The sequence below is a fragment of the Dendrobates tinctorius genome, unplaced genomic scaffold, assembly GCF_039654945.1.
Source record: "Dendrobates tinctorius isolate UK_male_01 unplaced genomic scaffold, ASM3965494v1 ptg000232l, whole genome shotgun sequence".
Classification (NCBI taxonomy): Eukaryota; Metazoa; Chordata; class Amphibia; order Anura; family Dendrobatidae; genus Dendrobates; species Dendrobates tinctorius.
In genome coordinates, this window is record NW_027361899.1 from 3387191 (window position 1) to 3411630 (window position 24440).

Here is a 24440-nt window from a genome sequence, read left to right on the forward strand (position 1 = left end):
AGATCAGAGGTGACATCACTGAGAATGACTCCTATCCATCACCAGAGATCAGCGGTGACATCACTGAGAATGCCTCCTATCCATCCTAGAGATCAGCGGTGACATCACTGAGAATGCCTCATATCCATCACCAGAGATTAGAGGTGACATCACTGAGAATGCCTCCTATCCATCACCAGAGATCAGAGGTTACATCACTGAGAATGCCACCTATCCATCACTAGAGATCAGAAGTGACATCACTGAGAATGTCTCCTATACATCACCAGAGATCAGCGGTGACATCACTGAGAATGTCTCCTATCCACCAATAGAGATCAGGGGTGACATCAGTGAGAATGCCTCCTATCCATCACTAGAGATCAGAGGTGACATCACTGAGAATGCCTTCTATCCATCACTAGAGATCAGAGGTGACATCACTGAGAATGCCTCCTATCCATCACTAGAGATCAGAGGTGACATCACTGAGAATGCCTCCTATCCATCACTAGAGATCAGCGGTGACATCACTGAGAATGCCTTCTATCCATCACTAGAGATCAGAGGTGACATCACTGAGAATGTCTCCTATCCATCACTAGAGATCAGCGGTGACATCACTGAGAATGTCTCCTATCCATCACTAGAGATCAGCGGTGACATCAATGAGAATGCCTCCTATCCATCAACAGAGATCAGAGGTGACATCACTGAGAATGTCTCCTATCCATCACCAGAGATTAGAGGTGACATCACTGAGAATGCCTCCTATCCATCACTAGAGATCAGCGGTGACATCACTGAGAATGCCTCCTATCCATCACTAGAGATCAGAGGTGACATCACTGAGAATGGCTCCTATCCATCACTAGAGATCAGAGGTGACATCACTGAGAATGTCTCCTATCCATCACTAGAGATCAGAGGTGACATCACTGAGAATGTCTCCTATCCATCACTAGAGATCGGAGGTGACATCACTGAGATTGCCTCCTATCCATTTCCAAAGATCAGAGGTGACATCACTGAGAATGCCTACTATCCATCACTAGAGATCAGAGGTAACATCACTGAGAATGCCTCCTATCCTTCTTTAGAGATCAGAGGTGATATCACTGAGAATGCCTCCTATCCATCACTAGAGATCAGAGGTGATATCACTGAGAATGACTCCTATCCATCACTAGAGATCAGAGGTGATATCACTGAGAATGCCTCCTATCCATCACTAGAGATCAGAGGTGACATCACTGAGAATGCCTCCTATCCATCACTAGAGATCAGAGGTGACATCACTGAGAATGCCTCCTATCCTTCTTTAGAGATCAGAGGTGATATCACTGAGAATGCCTCCTATCCATCACTAGAGATCAGAGGTGATATCACTGAGAATGACTCCTATCCATCACTAGAGATCAGAGGTGATATCACTGAGAATGCCTCCTATCCATCACTAGAGATCAGAGGTGACATCACTGAGAATGCCTCCTATCCATCACTAGAGATCAGAGGTGACATCACTGAGAATGTCTCCTATCCATCACTGGAGATCAGAGGTGACATCACTGAGAATGACTCCTATCCATCACTAAAGATCAGAGGTGACATCACTGAGAATGCCTCATATCCATCACTAGAGATCAGAGGTGACATCACTGAGAATGTCTCCTATCCATCACTAGAGATCAGAGGTGACATCACTGAGAATGTCTCCTATCCATCACTAGAGATCAGAGGAGACATCACTGAGAATGCCTCATATCCATCACTAGACATCAGAGGTGACATCACTGAGAATGCCTTCTATCCATCACCACAGATCAGCGGTGACATCACTGAGAATGCCTCCTATCCATCACTAGAGATCAGAGGTGACATCACTGAGAATGCCTCCTATCCATCACTAGAGATCAGCGGTGACATCACTGAGAATGCCTCCTATCCTTCTTTAGAGATCAGAGGTGATATCACTGAGAATGCCTCCTATCCATCACTAGACATCAGAGGTGACATCACTGAGAATACCTCCTATCCATCACTAGAGATTAGAGGTGACATCAATGAGAATGCCTCCTATCCATCACTAGACATCAGAGGTGACATCACTGAGAATACCTCCTATCCATCACTAGAGATTAGAGGTGACATCAATGAGAATACCTCCTATCCATCACTAGACATCAGAGGTGACATCACTGAGAATGCCTCCTATCCATCACCAGAGACCAGAGGTGACATCACTGAGAATACCTCCTATCCATCACTAGAGATTAGAGGTGACATCAATGAGAATGCCTCCTATCCATCACTAGACATCAGAGGTGACATCAAAGAGAATGTCTCCTATCCATCACCAAAGATCAGCGGTGAGATCACTGAGAATGTCTCCTATCCATCACTAGAGATCAGAGGAGACATCACTGAGAATGCCTCCTATCCATCACTAGAGATCAGCGGTGACATCACTGAGAATGTCTCCTATCCATCACTAGAGATCAGCGGTGACATCACTGAGAATGTCTCCTATCCATCACTAGAGATCAGCGGTGACATCACTGAGAATGCCTCCTATCTATTACTAGAGATCAGAGGTGACATCACTGAGAATGACTCCTATCCATCAACAGAGATCAGAGGTGATATCACTGAGAATGCCTTCTATCCATCACCAGAGATCAGCGGTGACATCACTGAGAATGCCTCCTATCCATCAACAGAGATCAGAGGTGATATCACTGAGAATGACTCCTATCCATCTCTAGAGATCAGCGGTGACATCACTGAGAATGCCTCCTATCCATCACCAGAGATTAGAGGTGACATCACTGAGAATGTCTCCTATCCATCACTAGAGATCAGCGGTGACATCACTGAGAATGCCTCCTATCCATCACCAGAGATTAGAGGTGACATCACTGAGAATGCCACCTATCTGTCACTAGAGATCAGCGGTGACATCACTGAGAATGCCTCCTATCCATCACCAGAGATCAGAGGTGACATCACTGAGAATGCCACCTATCCATCACTAGAGATCAGCGGTGATATCACTGAGAATGTCTCCTATCCATCACTAGAGATCAGAGGTGACATCACTGAGAATGTCTCCTATCCATCACTAGAGATCAGCGGTGACATCACTGAGAATGCCTCCTATCCATCACCAGAGATCAGAGGTGACATCACTGAGAATGCCACCTATCCATCACTAGAGATCAGAAGTGACATCACTGAGAATGTCTCCTATCCATCACCAGAGATCAGCGGTGACATCACTGAGAATGTCTCCTATCCATCAATAGAGATCAGAGGTGACATCACTGAGAATGCCTCCTATCCATCACTAGAGATCAGAGGTGACATCACTGAGAATGCCTCCTATCCATCACTAGAGATCAGCGTTGACATCACTGAGAAAGACTCCTATCCATCACCAGAGATCAGCGGTGACATCACTGAGAATGTCTCCTATCCATCACCAGAGATCAGCGGTGACATCACTGAGAATGTCTCCTATCCATCACTAGAGATCAGAGGTGACATCACTGAGAATGACTCCTATCCATCACCAGAGATCAGCGGTGACATCACTGAGAATGTCTCCTATCCATCACCAGAGATTAGAGGTGACATCACTGAGAATGCCTCCTATCCATCACTAGAGATCAGCGGTGACATCACTGAGAATGCCTCCTATCCATCACCAGAGATCAGCGGTGACATCACTGAGAATGGCTCCTATCCATCACTAGAGATCAGAGGTGACATCACTGAGAATGCCTCCTATCCATCAACAGAGATCAGAGGTGACAACACTGAGAATACCTCCTATCCATCACCAGAGATCAGCGGTGACATCACTGAGAATTTCTCCTATTCATCACTAGAGATCAGAGGTGACATCACTGAGATTGCCTCCTATCCATTACCAAAGATCAGAGGTGACATCACTGAGAATGCCTCCTATCCATCACTAGAGATCAGAGGTGACATCACTGAGAATGTCTCCTATCAATCACAAGAGATCAGCGGTGACATCACTCAGAATGCCTCCTCTATCCATCACTAGAGAACAGAGGTGACATCACTGAGAATGCCTATCCACCACTAGAGATTAGAGGTGACATCACTGAGAATGCCTCCTATCCATTACTAGAGATCAGCGGTGACATCACTGAGAATGTCTCCTATCCATCACCAGAGATTAGAGGTGACATCACTGAGAATGTCTCCTATCCATCACTAGAGATCAGAGGTGACATCAGTGAGAATGACTCCAATCCATCATTAGATATCAGAGGTGACATCACTGAGAATGCCTCCTATCCATCACCAGAGATCAGAGGTGACATCACTGAGAATGTCTCCTATCCATCACTAGAGATCAGAGGTGACATCACTGAGAATGCCTCCTATCCATCACCAGAGATCAGAGGTGACATCACTGAGAATGTCTCCTATCCATCACTAGAGATCAGCGGTGACATCACTGAGAATGCCTCCTATCCATCACCAGAGATCAGAGGTGACATCACTGAGAATGTCTCCTATCCATCACCAGAGATCAGAGGTGACATCACTGAGAATGTCTCCTATCCATCACTAGAGATCAGCGGTGACATCACTGAGAATGCCTCCTATCCATCACCAGAGATCAGAGGTGACATCACTGTGAATGCCTCCTATCCATCACTAGACATCAGAGGTGACATCACTGAGAATGCCTCCTATCCATCACTAGAGATCAGAGGTGACATCACTGAGAATGCCTCCTATCCGTCACTAGAGATCAGAGGTGACATCACTGAGAATGCCTCCTATCCATTACTAGAGATCAGCGGTGACATCACTGAGAATGTCTCCTATCCATCACCAGAGATTAGAGGTGACATCACTGAGAATGTCTCCTATCCATCACTAGAGATCAGAGGTGACATCAGTGAGAATGACTCCAATCCATCATTAGATATCAGAGGTGACATCACTGAGAATGCCTCCTATCCATCACCAGAGATCAGAGGTGACATCACTGAGAATGACTCCAATCCATCACTAGAGATCAGAGGTGACATCACTGAGAATGCCTCCTATCCATCACCAGAGATCAGAGGTGACATCACTGAGAATGTCTCCTATCCATCACTAGAGATCAGCGGTGACATCACTGAGAATGCCTCCTATCCATCACCAGAGATCAGAGGTGACATCACTGAGAATGTCTCCTATCCATCACCAGAGATCAGAGGTGACATCACTGAGAATGTCTCCTATCCATCACTAGAGATCAGCGGTGACATCACTGAGAATGCCTCCTATCCATCACTAGAGATCAGAGGTGACATCACTGTGAATGCCTCCTATCCATCACTAGACATCAGAGGTGACATCACTGAGAATGCCTCCTATCCATCACTAGAGATCAGAGGTGACATCACTGAGAATGCCTCCTATCCGTCACCAGAGATCAGAGGTGACATCACTGTGAATGCCTCCTATCCATCACCAGAGATCAGAGGTGACATCACTGAGAATGCCTCCTATCCATCACTAGAGATCAGAGGTGACATCACTGTGAATGCCTCCTATCCATCACTAGACATCAGAGGTGACATCACTGAGAATGTCTCCTATCCATTACTAGAGATCAGCGGTGACATCACTGAGAATGCCTCCTATCCATCACTAGAGATCAGCAGTGACATCACTGTGAATGCCTCCTATCCATCACCAGAGATCAGAGGTGACATCACTGAGAATGCCTCGTATCCATCACTAGAGATCAGAGGTGACATCACTGAGAATGCCTCCTATCCGTCACTAGAGATCAGAGGTGACATCACTGAGAATGCCTCCTATCCATTACTAGAGATCAGAGGTGACATCACTGAGAATGTCTCCTATCCATTACTAGAGATCAGCGGTGACATCACTGAGAATGCCTCCTATCCATCACCAGAGATCAGAGGTGACATCACTGAGAATGCCTCCTATCCATCACTAGAGATCAGAGGTGACATCACTGAGAATGCCTCCTATCCATCACCAGAGATCAGAGGTGACATCACTGAGAATGCCTCCTATCCATTATCAGAGATCAGCGGTGACATCACTGAGAATGCCTCCTATCCATCACTAGAGATCAGCGGTGACATCACTGAGAATGCCTCCTATTCATCACTAGAGATTAGAGGTGACATCACTGAGAATGCCTCCTATCCATCACCAGAGATTAGAGGTGACATCACTGAGAAAGTCTCCTATCCATCACAAGAGATCAGAGGTGACATCACTGAGAATGCCTCCTATCCATCATTAGAGATCAGAGGTGACATCACAGAAAATGCCTCCTATTCATAACTAGAGATTAGAGGTGACATCACTGAGAATGTCTCCTATCCATCACTAGAGATCAGCGGTGATATCACTGAGAATGCCTCCTGTCCATCAATAGAGATCAGAGGTGACATCACTGAGAATGTCTCCTATCCATCACCAGAGATCAGCGGTGATATCACTGAGAATGCCTCCTATCCATCACCAGAGATCAGAGGTGGCATCACTGAGAATGGCTCCTATCCATCACTAGAGATCAGAGGTGACATCACTGAGAATGCCTCCTATCCATCACCAGAGATCAGAGGTGGCATCACTGAGAATGGCTCCTATCAATCACTAGAGATCAGCGGTGACATCACTGAGAATGCCTCCTATCCATCACCAGAGATCAGAGGTGACATCACTGAGAATGCCTCCTATCCATCACCAGAGATCAGAGTTGACATCACTGAGAATGCCTCCTATCCATCACTAGAGATCAGAGGTGACATCACTGAGAATGCCTCCTATCCATCACCAGAGATCAGAGGTGACATCACTGAGAATGCCTCCTATCCATCACCAGAGATCAGAGGTGACATCACTGAGAATGCCTCCTATCCATCAGTAGAGATCAGCGGTGACATCACTGAGAATGCCTCCTATCCATCACTAGAGATCAGCGGTGACATCACTGAGAATGCCTCCTATCCATCACTAGAGATCAGAGGTGACATCACTGAGAATGCCTCCTATCCATCACTAGAGATCAGAGGTGGCTTCACTGAGAATGTCTCCTATCCATCACTAGAGATCAGCGGTGACATCACTGAGAATGCCTCCTATCCATCACTAGAGATCAGAGGTGACATCACTGAGAATGCCTCCTATCCATCACTAGAGATCAGAGGTGACATCACTGAGAATGCCTCCTATCCATCACTAATCACTATTTAGATTTGCAGTGCTCGTAGATTACTGGCCCGATTCAGGACATACATCTCACGAGGACGTTGACCGTCTTCTTTGCAGGGTTCCCCACATTGTTGATGGCTGTACAGTTATAAAATCCAGAGTCTTCAGTTCGGATGTTCCATATTGTCAGATTTCCCCCTTTACTGAGGCTGTTGGGTGGCATTGGTTTAGGGGCGTGAGACCAGACTGCTTTGGGCGGAGGGTCGCCTCCGGTAAGTGTGCACTGCATAGTGATGTTTTCTCCAGGGTTCACCACTAATGTCTCATTCACTGACATCTTGAGAGTAGGAGGAGCTGCACAGAGAAAAAGAGAGAGAAGGATGAGAAGACAAGATATAATACTGCTCCCTATGTACAGGAATATAACTACTATAATACTTCCCCCTATGTACAAGAATATAACTACTATAATACTGCTCCTATGTACAAGAATAAAACTACTATAATACTGCCCCCAATATACAAGAATATAAATACTATAATACTTCCCCCTATGTAGAAGAATATAACTACTATAATACTGCTCCTATGTACAAGAATAAAACTACTATAATACTGCCCCCAATATACAAGAATATAAATACTATAATACTTCCCCCTATGTAGAAGAATATAACTACTATAATACTGCTCCTATGTACAAAAATATAACTACTATAATACTGCTCACTATGCATAAGAATATAACTGCTATAATACTGCTCCTCTGTACAAGAATATAACTACTATAATACTGCTCCTATGTACAAGAATATAACTACTATAATACTGCTCCTATGTACAAGAATATAACTACTATAATACTGCTCCTATGTACAAGAATATAACTACTATAATACTGCTCCTATGTACAAGAATATAACTACTATAATACTGCCTCCTATGTACAAGAATATAACTACTATAATACTGCCCCCTATGTACAAGAATATAACTACTATAATACTGCCCCCTATATACAAGAATATAACTATTATAATACTGCCCCTATGTACAAGAATATAACTAGTATAATACTGCCCCTATGTACAAGAATATAACTAGTATAATACTGCCCCTATGTACAAGAATATAACTAGTATAATACTGCTCCTATGTACAAGAATATAACTACTATAATACTGCTCCTATGTACAAGAATATAACTACTATAATACTGCTCCTATGTACAAGAATATAACTACTATAATACTGCCCTATGTACAAGAATATAACTACTATAATACTGCTCCCTATGTACAAGAATATAACTACTATAATACTGCCCCTATGTAGAAGAATATAACTAGTATAATACTGCCCCTATGTACAAGAATATAACTAGTATAATACTGCTCCCTATGTACAAGAATATAACTACTATAATACTGCTCCTATGTACAAGAATATAACTACTATAATACTGCCCTATGTACAAGAATATAACTACTATAATACTGCTCCCTATGTACAAGAATATAACTACTATAATACTGCCCCTATGTACAAGAATATAACTAGTATAATACTGCCCCTATGTACAAGAATATAACTAGTATAATACTGCTCCCTATGTACAAGAATATAACTACTATAATACTGCTCCCTATGTACAAGAATATAACTACTATAATACTGCCCCTATGTACAAGAATATAACTAGTATAATACTGCTCCCTATGTACAAGAATATAACTACTATAATACTGCTCCTATGTACAAGAATATAACTACTATAATACTGCTCCTATGTATAAGAATATAACTACTATAATGCTGCTCCTATGTACAAGAATATAACTACTATAATACTGCCCTATGTACAAGAATATAACTACTATAATACTGCCCCTATGTACAAGAATATAACTACTATAATACTGTCCCTATGTACAGGAATATAACTACTATAATGCTGCCTCCTAGCTGTGAGGTTGTGTGTCAGTGGTTCTCCTCATGTCTGGAGCAAGCCCAGGGAGGGGCCACCCTGGGCGGGGAAGCTCCCCAGGCAAGGCCCAGGCTTCCCGGCCTACACTGGGACAACCCTCCCAGGCTTCTACTAATGGGAATGTTAATCCCAAAGCCGCTGTGAGACCAGTGAATGCAGCGAGTCAAAGCTGCAGCAGTTTGGTGAAGGAGGAGAAAGCTTTGACTAAAGTTTTGGGAGGAAAACCTTCTCCAGTTCCAGCAAAGAAGCAAGAAGGGAAAGTGTCTGTGAGTGATGGAGTTCAGCTGAATGTGAAGTCTTGTAGCTCCCCAGTCAGTAAGCAGCTCCTGCCAGGTGCACAGGTGAGATCGGCCCCAGCTGTGCAGATCACCTCTCCTGCTTCCAGGCAGAGACGGACGTCTTTGGAAAGGCAGACAATGCAGGAGAACCTACAGCAGCATGGCAGTATGGCGCGGTCAGGACGCACACGGTGACAGTCAGGTGGCAGCGATAAACCTGCTGCGGAGCCTGCATCCAGCCAAGGGGCCACAAAACCATCCGTGGTGGACCCGCACAAGACTGTTCAAAACCCCTGTACCCGTGGTCAAGACTAAGCCTGTGGGGCCGGTGCGTGCACCCGAGCTGCAGCTAGCGGATGAGATACCGGGACTTGTCCGAAAACTGGGTGAGTTACAGCAGCAAAAAAAAGCGCTGCAAATGGAGGTAGACTTCATCTATAGCCTAAAGACCACTAATCCTGCCAGTAATGAGGCCTATGACCTGAGACTGAACACACTGGGTGTACAGCTGGCGAGTGTTGTGCAGGACACTGAATCTGTGCTGGAGAGCATGGGGCCCCTGGCAGAGACCTACAGGAACCGCGAGCGGTTCGCCTCCTATAAGCAGGACTGTGCTGTAGAGGCCAGGACCCCTGATGTTCAGGACGGGACCCCCCAGCAGCGGACACGGCCAGTGTTACAGGCTGCCCGCTTCTGCTTCCAGGAGGGGAAACAGCTGCAGCAGCAGCAGCAGGCAGCTCAGTGTGAACAGGAGCACACACTGCAGACTGCAGCAGAGGCACCACAGGTCCCAGAATGCCCCACACAGGAGCAGGACAGTGTATGTGAGACTGTTTGTGCTGATGAGGCTGAGGCTGAAGCACAGACTGTGGCTGGTGATGTTGTGCCCATGGGGTCGGGGGTTGGAGGGGTTTCACATTCTGTAATGGACGTCGCACTGTCTGATGATAATGATGCTGCTCATGATAATGTGCATGATATGTGTGATTATCCCCCTTTGCCATCCAGTCCACAAGGTGTGACAGCCCCCCCTGCTGCAGGCCCTCTCCCTGTCAGTCAGCCCAGTGTGACCCGGCAGGTGCCCCCCAGGAATGCCTGGAGCCGCGGCGCCCCATCCTTCACTTCCAGCGCCAGGTATACCGGCCAGACATTCAAGCGCATTAATGTGGTGCGGTTTAAATACATAGGTGCCAAGGAGGATCTGCCACAACGCAGGTATGTGGTGAGAGAGCTGCTCTGCGGCCAGATGGGGTTTGTGGCAAATGAGATCCTGGCAGTGTCTAATCTTCAGGACAGGCAGGGCTACGAGGTCAGCTTCAAGCTCATGTCTGACCTGGATAGATTCTGGGCCAATTACCCCAAGTTCAGAGATGCTGAGGGCTGGAATAAGTTTGTGTTGGTTCCTATCTCCAGGCCGGACACTGTCACAGTGAATATCACCTTCTGGAATGAGGCCGTTCCTCCACAGGACATCGAGGTGTGGCTCCGGAGACACTGTGACCTCGTCTCTGGACTCACCAAGGTCAGAGATGAGGATGGTATCTGGACAATGGGGTGGCGGGTCTTGGTAAAATTACGACAATGTAATAACATCACTGCCCACTTACCCAACTCCTTCTTCATTGGGAGGGAGAAGGGAAGGTGTTATTATCCCGGGCAACCCAGAAAGTGCTTCAAATGTGGTGGGAAAGGTCATCTGGCTAACGCCTGTACTGTGGTGAAGTGCAGTCTGTGTGGGGCAATCGGCCATGTCGCTGCAGACTGCCGGGACGTCAGGTGCAACCTCTGTGGTAGGATGGGCCACCCTCACAGGGACTGTCCAGACGCCTGGCACAACATCTGCAGAGTCTTCCCTGATGAGATAGTGATGGCAGGGGCAGAGGCTCAGGAGGATGAGGATGTGGTGGCAGGGACACATGAGGAGGAGTGTTTAATGTCAGGAGAGATGTTGACCAGCTCAGATGCCCACCAGGAGTCCACTCAGGCAGCACCAGAGAAGCAGGGTGCAGAGGGGAACATGGAGGTCGTCCATCAGGTCCAGCAGCCTCAGATACCCCCCCTTCAGCATCGCTGTCTGTATCTGATGACTGGAGCATTAATAATAATAAAAGGAAGAAAAAGAACACATCCTCCCGTAAACCTGAGGCAGAATATGACACTGGTCAGATTGCTAGTAAGAAGGTTCATAATTCTGCAGGAGTGATGGTCGTGTCCAACAAGTATGGAGTTTTATCTGACTCCAATGGTGACGATTATGAGGAAGAGTTGAGGAAAGTTGATGCTGAGTGTGACAGGGACATAGAGGACCATCCCCCGCCAAAGCGGAAACCCTTATCTGTGGTCCCTCAGGTAGAGTCTGACATGGACACCAGTGGTGGACAGAACATCTCTGACTCATGATGATGGCTGTTACTCTGCTCCTTCTATATTGTGCTGTGATGGCGGGGTTCTCATTGACAGTGACCTCGAGCAATGTGAATAGCATTAAGCTGAGGAGAACTAGACACGCGGTGTATGAACATCTCAAATATCTGGACACAGATGTCATCTTCCTACAGGAGACACGACTGACATCTCTGGGGCTTATGAGAGAGGCTGAGAGGGAATGGCGGCCCGGTCCTTCTTTCTGGTCACTGGCTGTGGAGCCTTACGCCGGAGTCACTGTCCTGTTTAACACCAATGATGTGACTGTGCATAGGATGACGGAGGTGGTCATGGGAAGATGTCTGGTCCTGGAAGTCACTGTCCATGGGAGGAGACTCCGGCTTATTAACATCTATGGGCCACAGACATTGACTGACAGGATCCAGCTGTTTAATGACGTCAAGCCTTACCTCTTCACTTCTCTTCCAGTGGTGATGGCGGGGGACTTTAATGCCATAATGACATCAGGTGACAGCTCCTCAGGCAGGGCAGTGACCAGGGACGGTAAGGTCCTACATAACGTCATAATGCAGGCAGGACAGACTGACGTTTTCACACAGGGTGGGCGACAGCCAAAATTCACATATTCATGTTCCAACAGGAGCAGAATAGATTTTGCTTTTGTCAGTCCTACTGAGGCTGTCAGCACCCTGAGTGAGAAGGTCGTCCCTTACTCTGATCACCTCGCCTTGTGCTTCTCTTTGGGTTCCTCTAACCGTCCGGACATTGGTAGAGGGTTGTGGAAGCTCAATTCCAGTCTCCTGGATGATGCCTATGTTCAGAGTCGTGTTCACTCCCTTATCCAGCTTCATCTAGACAGGGTTGACTTCTATGACAACATGACCGACTGGTGGGAGGACGTCAAGGAGTATATCAGATCCCTCTTAAAGAGACTGTCAGTTAATAAAGGAAGGAATAAGTACAGCCAGTACCTAAAGCTGCGCAAAGAATTGGAGTCACTGTATTCGGCGGGCGGGGATGACAAAGTGAAGATCGACCGGCTGAAATCTGAGATAAAGCAGTATCAGTATAGCAGGTATACCTCCCTGGTACTTGAACGGGATTATGGGTCCTTAGGGGCCCCTGATCCCTTTGAGAATTGCAGGGAGAGGGTGGCCAAAAAAATGGTCACGGGTCTCACCAACTCCCAGGGTGTATTGCAGGATTCACGGGAGGGTATCCTGGAGGTGGTGAGATCTTACTATGCTGACTTGTTTCAGAGGAAAGTTTTGGATAAAGATAAGATGGCTCAATTCTTGGAGGCAACTCCAGTGCCTGATACTAATGATCTGGACTTTTCTCCTTTGACAGCAGAATTAACGGTGGAGGAAGTTAAGGAGGCTATTGATAAGTTATATCTGAAGAAGGCACCAGGTCCAGATGGTATAACGGCAGAATTTTCTAAGAAATTCAGAGACCTCCTGGCTCCAATTCTCGTGGATGTGTATAGAAATTGTCTAGAAAATCACCTGATGCCTCCATCCATGAGAGTGTCCTCGTTAATTCTGCTGTCTAAAGGTAAAGAGCCGAGTGACATCAAGAACTGGAGGCCGATTGCCCTCTTGTATGTGGACAGGAAGATTCTAGCAAAGATCCTATTTTCTAGATTAGTCTGTTTGTCCCCGGCACTGTTGGTAGGCTCTCAGTTTGGCACAGTAAAAGGGTGGAACATCTCTGGAGCAGTGATCTCGATACGGGAGATGTTTGAGAGATGTAAAGCTCTGCGATGTGGGAGATATGTTGTTAGTCTGGACCAGGCTAAAGCCTTTGACAGAGTTGATCATGACTATCTGTGGGCCACTTTGTCAAAGTACGGTTTTCCGGGACAATTTGTGGATTGGCTGAAGACGTTGTACAGAGAGGCGGTGAGCTTTCCTCTGATTAATGGTTGGCAGGGTGACACTTTTGGAGTTGGGGTGGGGGTGAGACAGGGCTGCCCGCTGAGTCCACTCCTGTATGTTTTTGCCCTAGACCCGTTTCTGAGGTCACTGCAGGAGTGCGATTTTCAGGGGGCGCCGATCCCCCACTGCCCGCCTCTGAATGTTGTTGCCTATGCGGACGATGTGACGCTGGTGATTTCCAATCCTCGTGAGGTGCAGATGTTATCTGCGTCCATGAGAAGCTACTCAGAGGCCTCCGGGTCTCTTGTCAACCTTGAAAAGAGCCAAGCTCTGTGGACATTAGATACTGAGCCCAGCTTTGATCTGCCGCAGTTTTCCAAAGCCTCCACCCATATTAAGATCCTAGGGGTTAAATTTGGGAGGGATGATAATGCTACGCTAAATTGGGAGGAGAAATTGGAAACCGGAAATGCAAAGGTTCAGCGATGGAAGAACTGGAGGCTGACCTACAGAGAAAGGGTCAAAATGTTGAAGACGTACCTGGTCCCCGTTTTCTTGTATGTCTCTGTCGCTTTCCCTTTGCCAGAATCTTTCTCAGCGAGGCTCTTCAGCCTGTTCTTCCAGCTCTTGTGGGGGAATAGGTTGAACCTAATAAAGAGGGGAATAACGTACCTACGGCGGAGAGAGGGTGGGCTGGATATGTTGAATCCAAGGGTTTTCTTTGACTCCTTGTTTCTAAAGGTGAATTTTGGGAACATGGACTCAAACAGTAGCTCCCTGTGGGTAAATAGTATCAGGTATTGGATATTGCCTTTTGCGGAATCTTCGGTGCGAGGCGGCAGTCTCAAGAGGAGGAGATGGACAGGTGACCACCTCCCCCAGTATCTGGACTATGGTCTGAAGTGTGTTAGGAGGTGGGGACTGGAGAGGTCTTACATTGAGAGTAATACGAGAAGAGACCTGTATGCTCGTGTATGTAGGACTTTCTTCTACTCTCCACTGGCCCTGAGAGATTGTGTCACCACCACCCTGCAGGAAAGCCTTAGGTTCCTAAACGGGAAACGGCTACCTCCTAAACTGTTTGATGTCACTTGGCTTTCACTGCATAGTCGGCTCTTTGTCAGAGGGAACCTGAAACATCTGTGTGTCTCTGATCGGAAGTGTCCCCATGGTTGTCAGCAGGAGGAGACTATGGAGCACTTTATATGTGATTGCTGGGGAGGGAGGAAGATCTGGGAGGAAGTGTCAGCTAATCTAAAAATCCGCAGACTGCGGACCCTAAAGTATCCCGACATAATCTATGGTGTCCCCTCCACTGTTAGTAACATCAACAGAGAGACGATGTACATTATAATCAGTGTCATCAAATACTATCACTGGCACATGAGAACCCGGGTGTCACTGCACAATGAGCTGTTCGATCACACCGCTGCCACCAATCAGGTTATGTCAGAACTCCGGTGGATAAAATCACTGGAAGTTGGAAGGAATCCAGGAAACATAACGTTATGGAGAAACGTAAAATTCAGTTAGAAAATATAATTTTTTTTTTTTTTCTTCTAACTTTCTTTTTCCATCGCCAGGTGTGGACACTTTAAATATGATCTGATTATGTAGTGCTGTGTATATATTACCTAAGTGGTTTGTGTTTTGTAATACTGGATGATTTTTGTTTTATTATAATTGTATTAATGTTTTGGTTTATAATAAAAATTGCGCCCTATGTACAAGAATATAACTACTATAATACTGCCCCTATGTACAAGAATATAACTACTATAATACTGCCCCCTATGTACAAGAATATAACTACTATAATACTGCCCCCTATGTACAAGAATATAACTACTATAATACTGCCCCTATGTACAAGAATATAACTACTATAATACTGCCCCTATGTACAAGAATATAACTACTATAAGACTGCCCCCTATGTACAAGAATATAGCTACAATAATACTGCTCCTATGTACAAGAATATAACTACTATAATACTGCCCCTATGTACAAGAATCTAACTACTATAATACTGCTCCTATGTACAAGTATATAACTACTATAATACTGCTCCTATGTATAAGAATATAACTACTATAATACTGCTCCTATGTATAAGAATATAACTACTATAATACTGCTCCCTATATACAAGAATATAACTACTATAATACTGCCCCTATGTACAAGAATATAACTACTATAATACTGCCCCTATGTACAAGAATATAACTACTATAATACTGTTCATATGTACAAGAATATAACTACTATAATACTGCCCTCTATGTACAAGAATATAACTACTATAATACTGCCCCTATGTATAAGAATATAACTACTATAATACTGCTCCTATGTACAGGAATATAACTGCTATACCACTGCCCCCTATGTACAGGAGTATAACTGCTATAATACTGCTCGTATGTACAAGAATATAACTACTATAATACTGCTCCCTATGTACAAGAATATAACTACTATAATACTGCTCCTATGTACAAGAATATAACTACTATAATACCGCCCTTTATGTACAAGAAAATAACTACTATAATACCGCTCCCTATGTTCAAGAATATAACTACTATAATACTGCTCCCTATGTACAAGTATTTAACTACTATAATACTGCCCCTATGCACAAAAATATAACTACTATAATACTCCCCCTATGTACAAGAATATAACTACTATAATACTGCCCGTATGTACAAGAATATAACTACTATAATACTGCCCCATGTACAAGAATATAACTACTATAATACTGCCCCTATGCACAAGAATATAACTACTATAATACTGCCCCCTATCTACAAGAATATAACTACTATAATACTGCCCCCATGTACAAGAATATAACTACTATAATACTGCCCCTATGCACAAGAATATAACTACTATAATACTGCCCCCATGTACAAGAATATAACTACTATAATACTGGCCCTATGTACAAGAATATAACTACTATAATACTGCTCCTATGTACAAGAATATAACTACTATAATACTGCCGCTATGTACAAGAATATAACTACTATAATACCGCTCCTATGTACAAGAATGTAACTACTATAATAACGACCCCTATGTACAAGAATATAACTACTATAATACTGCTCCTATGTACAAGAATATAACTACTATAATACTGCTCCTATGTACAAGAATATAACTACTGTTATGAATGAGTCACCGCAGGAGGCAAAAACAGAAATACTAGCTAAGTCCAGAAAACCAGAGAAGTTGGCAGCTATCAGATTGCAGACCCCTGAACCTAACAACAACAACTAGCAGTAGCCGTGGGGGGTTCCTACGGTGCCCTAGACCCCTTGATCACAGCCAGAGAACTACATAGCCTAAAGACAAAAAGGGAAATCTAAACTGCCCCAGAGCAGACCCGAAAGCAATAGGCAGCCCCCAACATATAATGACGGTGAAGCAAGATGAAAAAACACTCACACAGATAGAAAGATAGGCTGAGCAAATGATGGGGCCCAAGCTAACTAAATAGGACAGAATAGAAAAGCTGCTGTCAGCAATCCGCCAAAACCCTCTCAAAAACAAGAGCCAACAGACTGATAGGGAAAAAAGCCCTGAAGACGCTAGGCTTCAAACAGACTATATCAGTACTCGGGTATTATCTGAAGACAGAGCAAAAAGGAATTCAGCTCACCCAGCAGGGAAAGGCAGAAATCCAGAAAAACAAGGCAAAACAAAACCAAAACACAAATGCAAAAAGTAGAGCAGAAAACTTAGCTTTTGAGGAGCAGGAATCAGACTGGTCTCCAAGAATCCCTCAGAGTAATCACCCGCAAGGCAGGAGGGCGTCTGCAGCCTTATATCCAGTCAGCAATCCCAGTCACCCAGTCATCATCATTCTGCTCAGGTGCTTTGTAATCAGCCTCACTACCTTCCTTCACCAGAAGAGGGAGTTCATCAGACCTCAATGTGAAGGGGAAAATGAACTCACAACAGTACCTCCCCCTTGAGGAGGGGTCACCGAACCCTCATCCACGCCACCACGGTGATCAGGGTGAGCCCGATGAAAGGCACGCACCAATCTTTTGGCATGAATATCAGAGGCAGAGACCCAGGAATTATACTCTTGACCATAACCCTTCCACTTAACCAAATACTGGAGTCTCCGTCTAGCCAGACGGGAATCCAGTATCTTCTCTACCTCATATTCCATGTTACCTTCAACTAATACAGGGTCCGGAGGTGCCACCCCAGGAACAACTGGCCCCTATGTACAAGAATATAACTACTATAATACTGCTCCTATGTACAAGAATATAACTACCATAATACTGCCCCCTATGTACAAGAATATAACTACTATAATACTGCTCCCTATGTACAAGAATATAACTACTATAATACTGCTCCCTATGTACAAGAATATAACTACTATAATACTGCCCCCTATGTACAAGAATATAACTACTATAATACTGCCCCTATGTACAAGAATATATCTACTATAATACTGCCCCCATGTACAAGAATATAACTACTATAATACTGCTCCTATGTACAAGAATATAACTACTATAATACTGCCCCTATGTACAAGAATATAACTACTATAATACTGCCCCTATGTACAAGAATATAACTACTGTAATACTGCCCCTATGTACAAGAATATAACTACTATAATACTGCTCCTATGTACAAGAATATAACTACTATAATACTGCCCCTATGTACAAGAATATAACTACTATAATACTGCTCCTATGTACAAGAATATAACTACTATAATACTGCTCCTATATACAAGAATATAACTACTATAATACTGCTCCTATGTACAAGACTATAACTACTATAATACTGCTCCTATGTACAAGAATATAACTACTATAATACTGCCCCCTATGTACAAGAATATAACTACTATAATACTGCCCCCTATATACAAGAATATAACTACTATAATACTGCTCCTATGTACAAGAATATAACTACTATAATACTGCTCCTATGTACAAGAATATGGCTACTATAATACTGCTCCTATATACAAGAATATAACTACTATAATACTGCCCCTATATACAAGAATATAACTACTATAATACTGCTCCCTATGTACAAGAATATAACTACTATAATACTGCTCCTATGTACAAGAATATAACTACTATAATACTGCCCCTATATACAAGAATATAACTACTATAATACTGCCCCTATGTACAAGAATATGGCTACTATAATACTGCCCCTATATACAAGAATATAACTACTATAATACTGCCCCTATATACAAGAATATAACTACTATAATACTGCCCCCTATGTACAAGAATATAACTACTATAATACTGCTCCTATATACAAGAATATAACTACTATAATACTGCTCCTATGTACAAGACTATAACTACTATAATACTGCTCCTATGTACAAGACTATAACTACTATAATACTGCTCCTATGTACAAGAATATAACTACTATAATACTGCTCCTATGTACAAGACTATAACTACTATAATACTGCTCCTATGTACAAGAATATAACTACTATAATACTGCCCCCTATATACAAGAATATAACTACTATAATACTGCTCCTATGTACAAGAATATAACTACTATAATACTGCCCTTATATACAAGAATATAACTACTATAATACTGCCCCTATGTACAAGAATATAACTACTATAGTACTGCCCCTATGTGCAATAATATAACTACTATAATACTGCCCCCTATATACAAGAATATAACTACTATAATACTGTCCCTATGTACAAGAATATAACTGCTATAATACTGTTCCTATGTACAAGTATATAACTACTATAATACTGCTCCTATGTACAATAATATAACTACTATAATACTGCTCCTATGTACAATAATATAACTACTATAATACTGCCCCTATGTACAAGAATATAACTACTATAATACTGCCCCTATGTACAATAATATAACTACTATAATACTGCCCCCTATATACAAGAATATAACTACTATAATACTGTCCCTATGTACAAGAATATAACTACTATAATACTGCCCCTATGTACAAGAATATGGCTACTATAATACTGCCCCTATATACAAGAATATAACTACTATAATACTGCCCCTATATACAAGAATATAACTACTATAATACTGCCCCCTATGTACAAGAATATAACTACTATAATACTGCTCCTATATACAAGAATATAACTACTATAATACTGCTCCTATGTACAAGACTATAACTACTATAATACTGCTCCTATGTACAAGACTATAACTACTATAATACTGCTCCTATGTACAAGAATATAACTACTATAATACTGCTCCTATGTACAAGACTATAACTACTATAATACTGCTCCTATGTACAAGAATATAACTACTATAATACTGCCCCCTATATACAAGAATATAACTACTATAATACTGCTCCTATGTACAAGAATATAACTACTATAATACTGCCCTTATATACAAGAATATAACTACTATAATACTGCCCCTATGTACAAGAATATAACTACTATAGTACTGCCCCTATGTGCAATAATATAACTACTATAATACTGCCCCCTATATACAAGAATATAACTACTATAATACTGTCCCTATGTACAAGAATATAACTGCTATAATACTGTTCCTATGTACAAGTATATAACTACTATAATACTGCTCCTATGTACAATAATATAACTACTATAATACTGCTCCTATGTACAATAATATAACTACTATAATACTGCCCCTATGTACAAGAATATAACTACTATAATACTGCCCCTATGTACAATAATATAACTACTATAATACTGCCCCCTATATACAAGAATATAACTACTATAATACTGTCCCTATGTACAAGAATATAACTGCTATAATACTGCTCCTATGTACAAGAATATAACTACTATAATACTGCTCCTATGTACAATAATATAACTACTATAATACTGCTCCTATGTACAATATTATAACTACTATAATACTGCCCCTATGTACAAGAATATAACTACTATAATACTGCCCCTATGTACAATAATATAACTACTATAATACTGCTCCCTATATACAAGAATATAACTACTATAATACTGTCCCTATGTACAAGAATATAACTGCTATAATACTGCTCCTATGTACAAGAATATAACTACTATAATACTGCTCCTATGTACAAGAATATAACTACTATAATACTGCCCCTATGTACAATAATATAACTACTATAATACTGCCCCCTATACACAAGAATATAACTAGTATAATACTGCCCCCTATGTACAAGAATATAACTGCTATAATACTGCCCCCTATATACAAGAATATAGCTACTATAATACTGTCCCTATGTACAAGAATATAACTGCTATAATACTGCCCCTATATACAAGAATATAACTACTATAATACTGCTCCTATATACAAGAATATAACTACTATAATACTGCTCCTATGTACAAGACTATAACTACTATAATACTGCTCCTATGTACAAGAATATAACTACTATAATACTGCCCCCTATGTACAAGAATATAACTACTATAATACTGCCCCTATATACAAGAATATAACTACTATAATACTGCTCCTATGTACAAGAATATAACTACTATAATACTGCCCCTATATACAAGAATATAACTACTATAATACTGCCCCTATGTACAAGAATATAACTACTATAATACTGCCCCCTATGTACAAGAATATAACTGCTATAATACTGCCCCCTATATACAAGAATATAACTACTATAATACTGCCCCTATGTACAAGAATATAACTGCTATAATACTGCCCCTATATACAAGAATATAACTACTATAATACTGCCCCCTATGTACAAGAATATAACTACTATAATACTGCTCCTATGTACAAGAATATAACTACTATAATACTGCCCCCTATGTACAATAATATAACTGCTATAATACTGCCGCCCTTTATGTATTGATGACAGAAGCTGCCGCTGCTCCTGGAGGTGGTCGTGTCCCCTCGCCTCTCGGGCCCGCGTCTGGCTGTATACTTTGCCCGTTCTGAAGCAGATGTCTCCCAGATATAAAGGTTGATGGTTGCAGTATTATTTACATGTTATGGCCCTGTGCTATAATTGGACAGAGGGCGCTTTGTTCTGCTGCTGCGGGGTGGATGAGGAGTGTTCTGGAGCGCGGCGCCCCCTCTGGAGTATTTCCAGGCATTTGCTGTGCTCACATTTGTGTTACTTGCAATCATCCAGATCGCGCTCTGCCCCTCGGCGGCCTCATAGAAGCCTCAATTAAAAGTAGAATCCGTTGATTTAATTTGGTGTTTGCAGAACATATGACAGAGACGGAGCGAGAGTCATCCATCATTGTAGAGACCATCACCCTCAGCCGGGAGCGGCACAGATTGGGCTCTGCATGCAGAATACATCGGCTCGGGGCCCGGTAGCTGTCATGTGGCGGGGGGGATAAGTGCCTGTATCCGATGTTGGCAGTGCTGGATGCAGCCCGGAGCCGAGCCGCAGCTCTGGAGGATCATTCCACCGGATTTGGATATTATAACTTGGAGCGTTGCACGTAGCCGCGTCCCCCATGACCCGCTCCTGCTGTTGTTGGAGCTGCGCTGGAGGGCGAACAGGTGTTGTGTAACTCCGAGAACAGGTAGGGCCCAATTACTGCATTAACCCCTCTGATGCCATGGGAGAGTCCGCACAGGAGCTCTGGAAGCGCACTCCGGACGTCATTCGCCTATTTTTCATCAATCTCTGATATTTTTGCCGATCATCTGCTGATTTCCATTATTTTGTAACATCCCAAACCAGTTAACCCCTTGTATCCTGGCTCTTCAGGTAGATCAGCAGGTGGACACAGCTATTTTTGGGGTTATTCCCAGAGTCACATTATTCTTCCCCCAGCACAGTAACTGTAAGCCAACATTGAGCTTCATGCATCTTTGTGTCTTTTCTCTGCACTCTCTGCTCTTGGTTCTTCATTTCTCATCAGCACCGGCTTCTCCCCAGTGCTGCACCCTCTCTCCCTCTTCTGTGCTCGCTTTCTGAGTCATCATTATGTGTAGAGTTCTCTCTCGGTGCAGTGTCCGTTCCTGTGCAGAACCCACCAGGCTGATTCTATCTTCTGCTATCTACATCAGCGCGGCTTCCTGTGGGGGTTTACATAATCGCTACCTGGGTTCCAGCAGAACTCTCTACTCTGCTGCACAACAGGAGCTTATAACTATTATGGAGAGCTGAGTTTGTTGGCTGGTGCTGACATGCCCCTCCCTAGATGCATATAGCAGAAGAAATCCTGCGTCATTAGCATTAATGGAGCGACATTTGCTGTTTCACATCACTGGTCTCTCTGCAGCAGGCAACAAACACAGTTACACTTAACTCTGCCCCTGTACACAGAGCCCCATCCTGCACTATGTCATCCCAGCCCCAAGCTCCTTACAGCCCTCTCCTGCAGAATCTCTCTTCTCAGCCTACACAAAGAGCTTATGCAACTTTCACCTGTGTCATGAATCAGAAATTCTCACAAATACCCAAGAAAACAAAGGGTAGATACAGACCCAAAGTTCCAGGTAACAAGATCAACAACGGAAAATGCACACAAAATTCACTTGGAGATGAAGAAAGCACTCTAGTCAATGCAATTGGCACAACAATCTTTAATCATGACTGTCCTCGCACTCCCCTGTATACAGAGAATCATCCTGCAGTACATCCTCCCAGCCCCTCTATACAAAGCCCCATCCTGCAGTATATCTTCTCAGTCTCTCTATACAAAGCCCCATCCTGCAGTATATACTCCCAGCCCCTCTATACAAAGCCCCATCCTGCAGTATATCCTCCCAGCCACTCTATACAAAGCCCCATCCTGCAGTAAATCCTCCCAGCCCCTATATACAATGCCCCATCCTGCAGTATATCCTCCCAGCCCCTCTATACAAAGCCCCATCCTGCAGTATATCCTCCCAGCCCCTCCATACAGAGCCCCATCCTGCAGTATATCCTCCCAGCCCCTCCATACAGAGCCCCATCCTGCAGTATATCTTCTCAGCCCCTCTATACAAAGCTCCATCCTGCAGTATATCCTCTCAGTCCCTCTATACAAAGCCCCATCCTGCAGTATATCCCCTCAGCCCCTCTATACAAAGCCCCATCCTGCAGTATATCCTCTCAGCACCTATATACAGAGCCCCATCCTGCAGTATATCCTCCCAGCCCCTCTATACAAAGCCCCATCCTGCAGTATATCTTCTCAGCCCCTCTATACAAATCCCCATCCTGCAGTATATCCTCTCGGCACCTACAGTCATATGTAAAAGTTTGGGCACCCCTATTAATGTTAACCTTTTTTCTTTATAACAATTTTGGTTTTTGCAACAGGTATTTCAGTTTCATATATCTAATAACTGATGGACTCAGTTATATTTCTGGATTCAAATGAGGTTTATTGTACTAACAGAAAATGTGCAATCTGCATTTAAACAAAATTTGACCGATGCAAAGTATGGGCACCCTTATCATTTTCTTGATTTGAACACTCCTAACTACTTTTTACTGACTTCCTGAAGCACTAAATTGGTTTTGTAACCTCATTGAGCTTTGAACTTCATAGCCAGGTGTATCAAATCATGAGAAAAGGTATTTAAAGTGGCCACTTGCAAGTAGTTCTCCTATTTGATTCTCCTACA

The 24440-nt window shown here is 43.2% G+C and overlaps 1 protein-coding gene across 9 annotated transcripts in view; it reads right to left on the reverse strand.

Annotated features, from left to right (window-relative positions):
* Positions 1–24440, reverse strand: part of MDGA1 (MAM domain containing glycosylphosphatidylinositol anchor 1) — a 441180-nt gene that overhangs the window by 142867 nt on the left and 273873 nt on the right. For all 9 annotated transcript variants that reach the window (XM_073556269.1, XM_073556267.1, XM_073556270.1 and 6 more), the window contains one exon: positions 7297–7566. In XM_073556269.1, coding sequence (XP_073412370.1) covers positions 7297–7566 — 270 coding nt within the window. The remainder of the gene's footprint in view (positions 1–7296; positions 7567–24440) is intronic.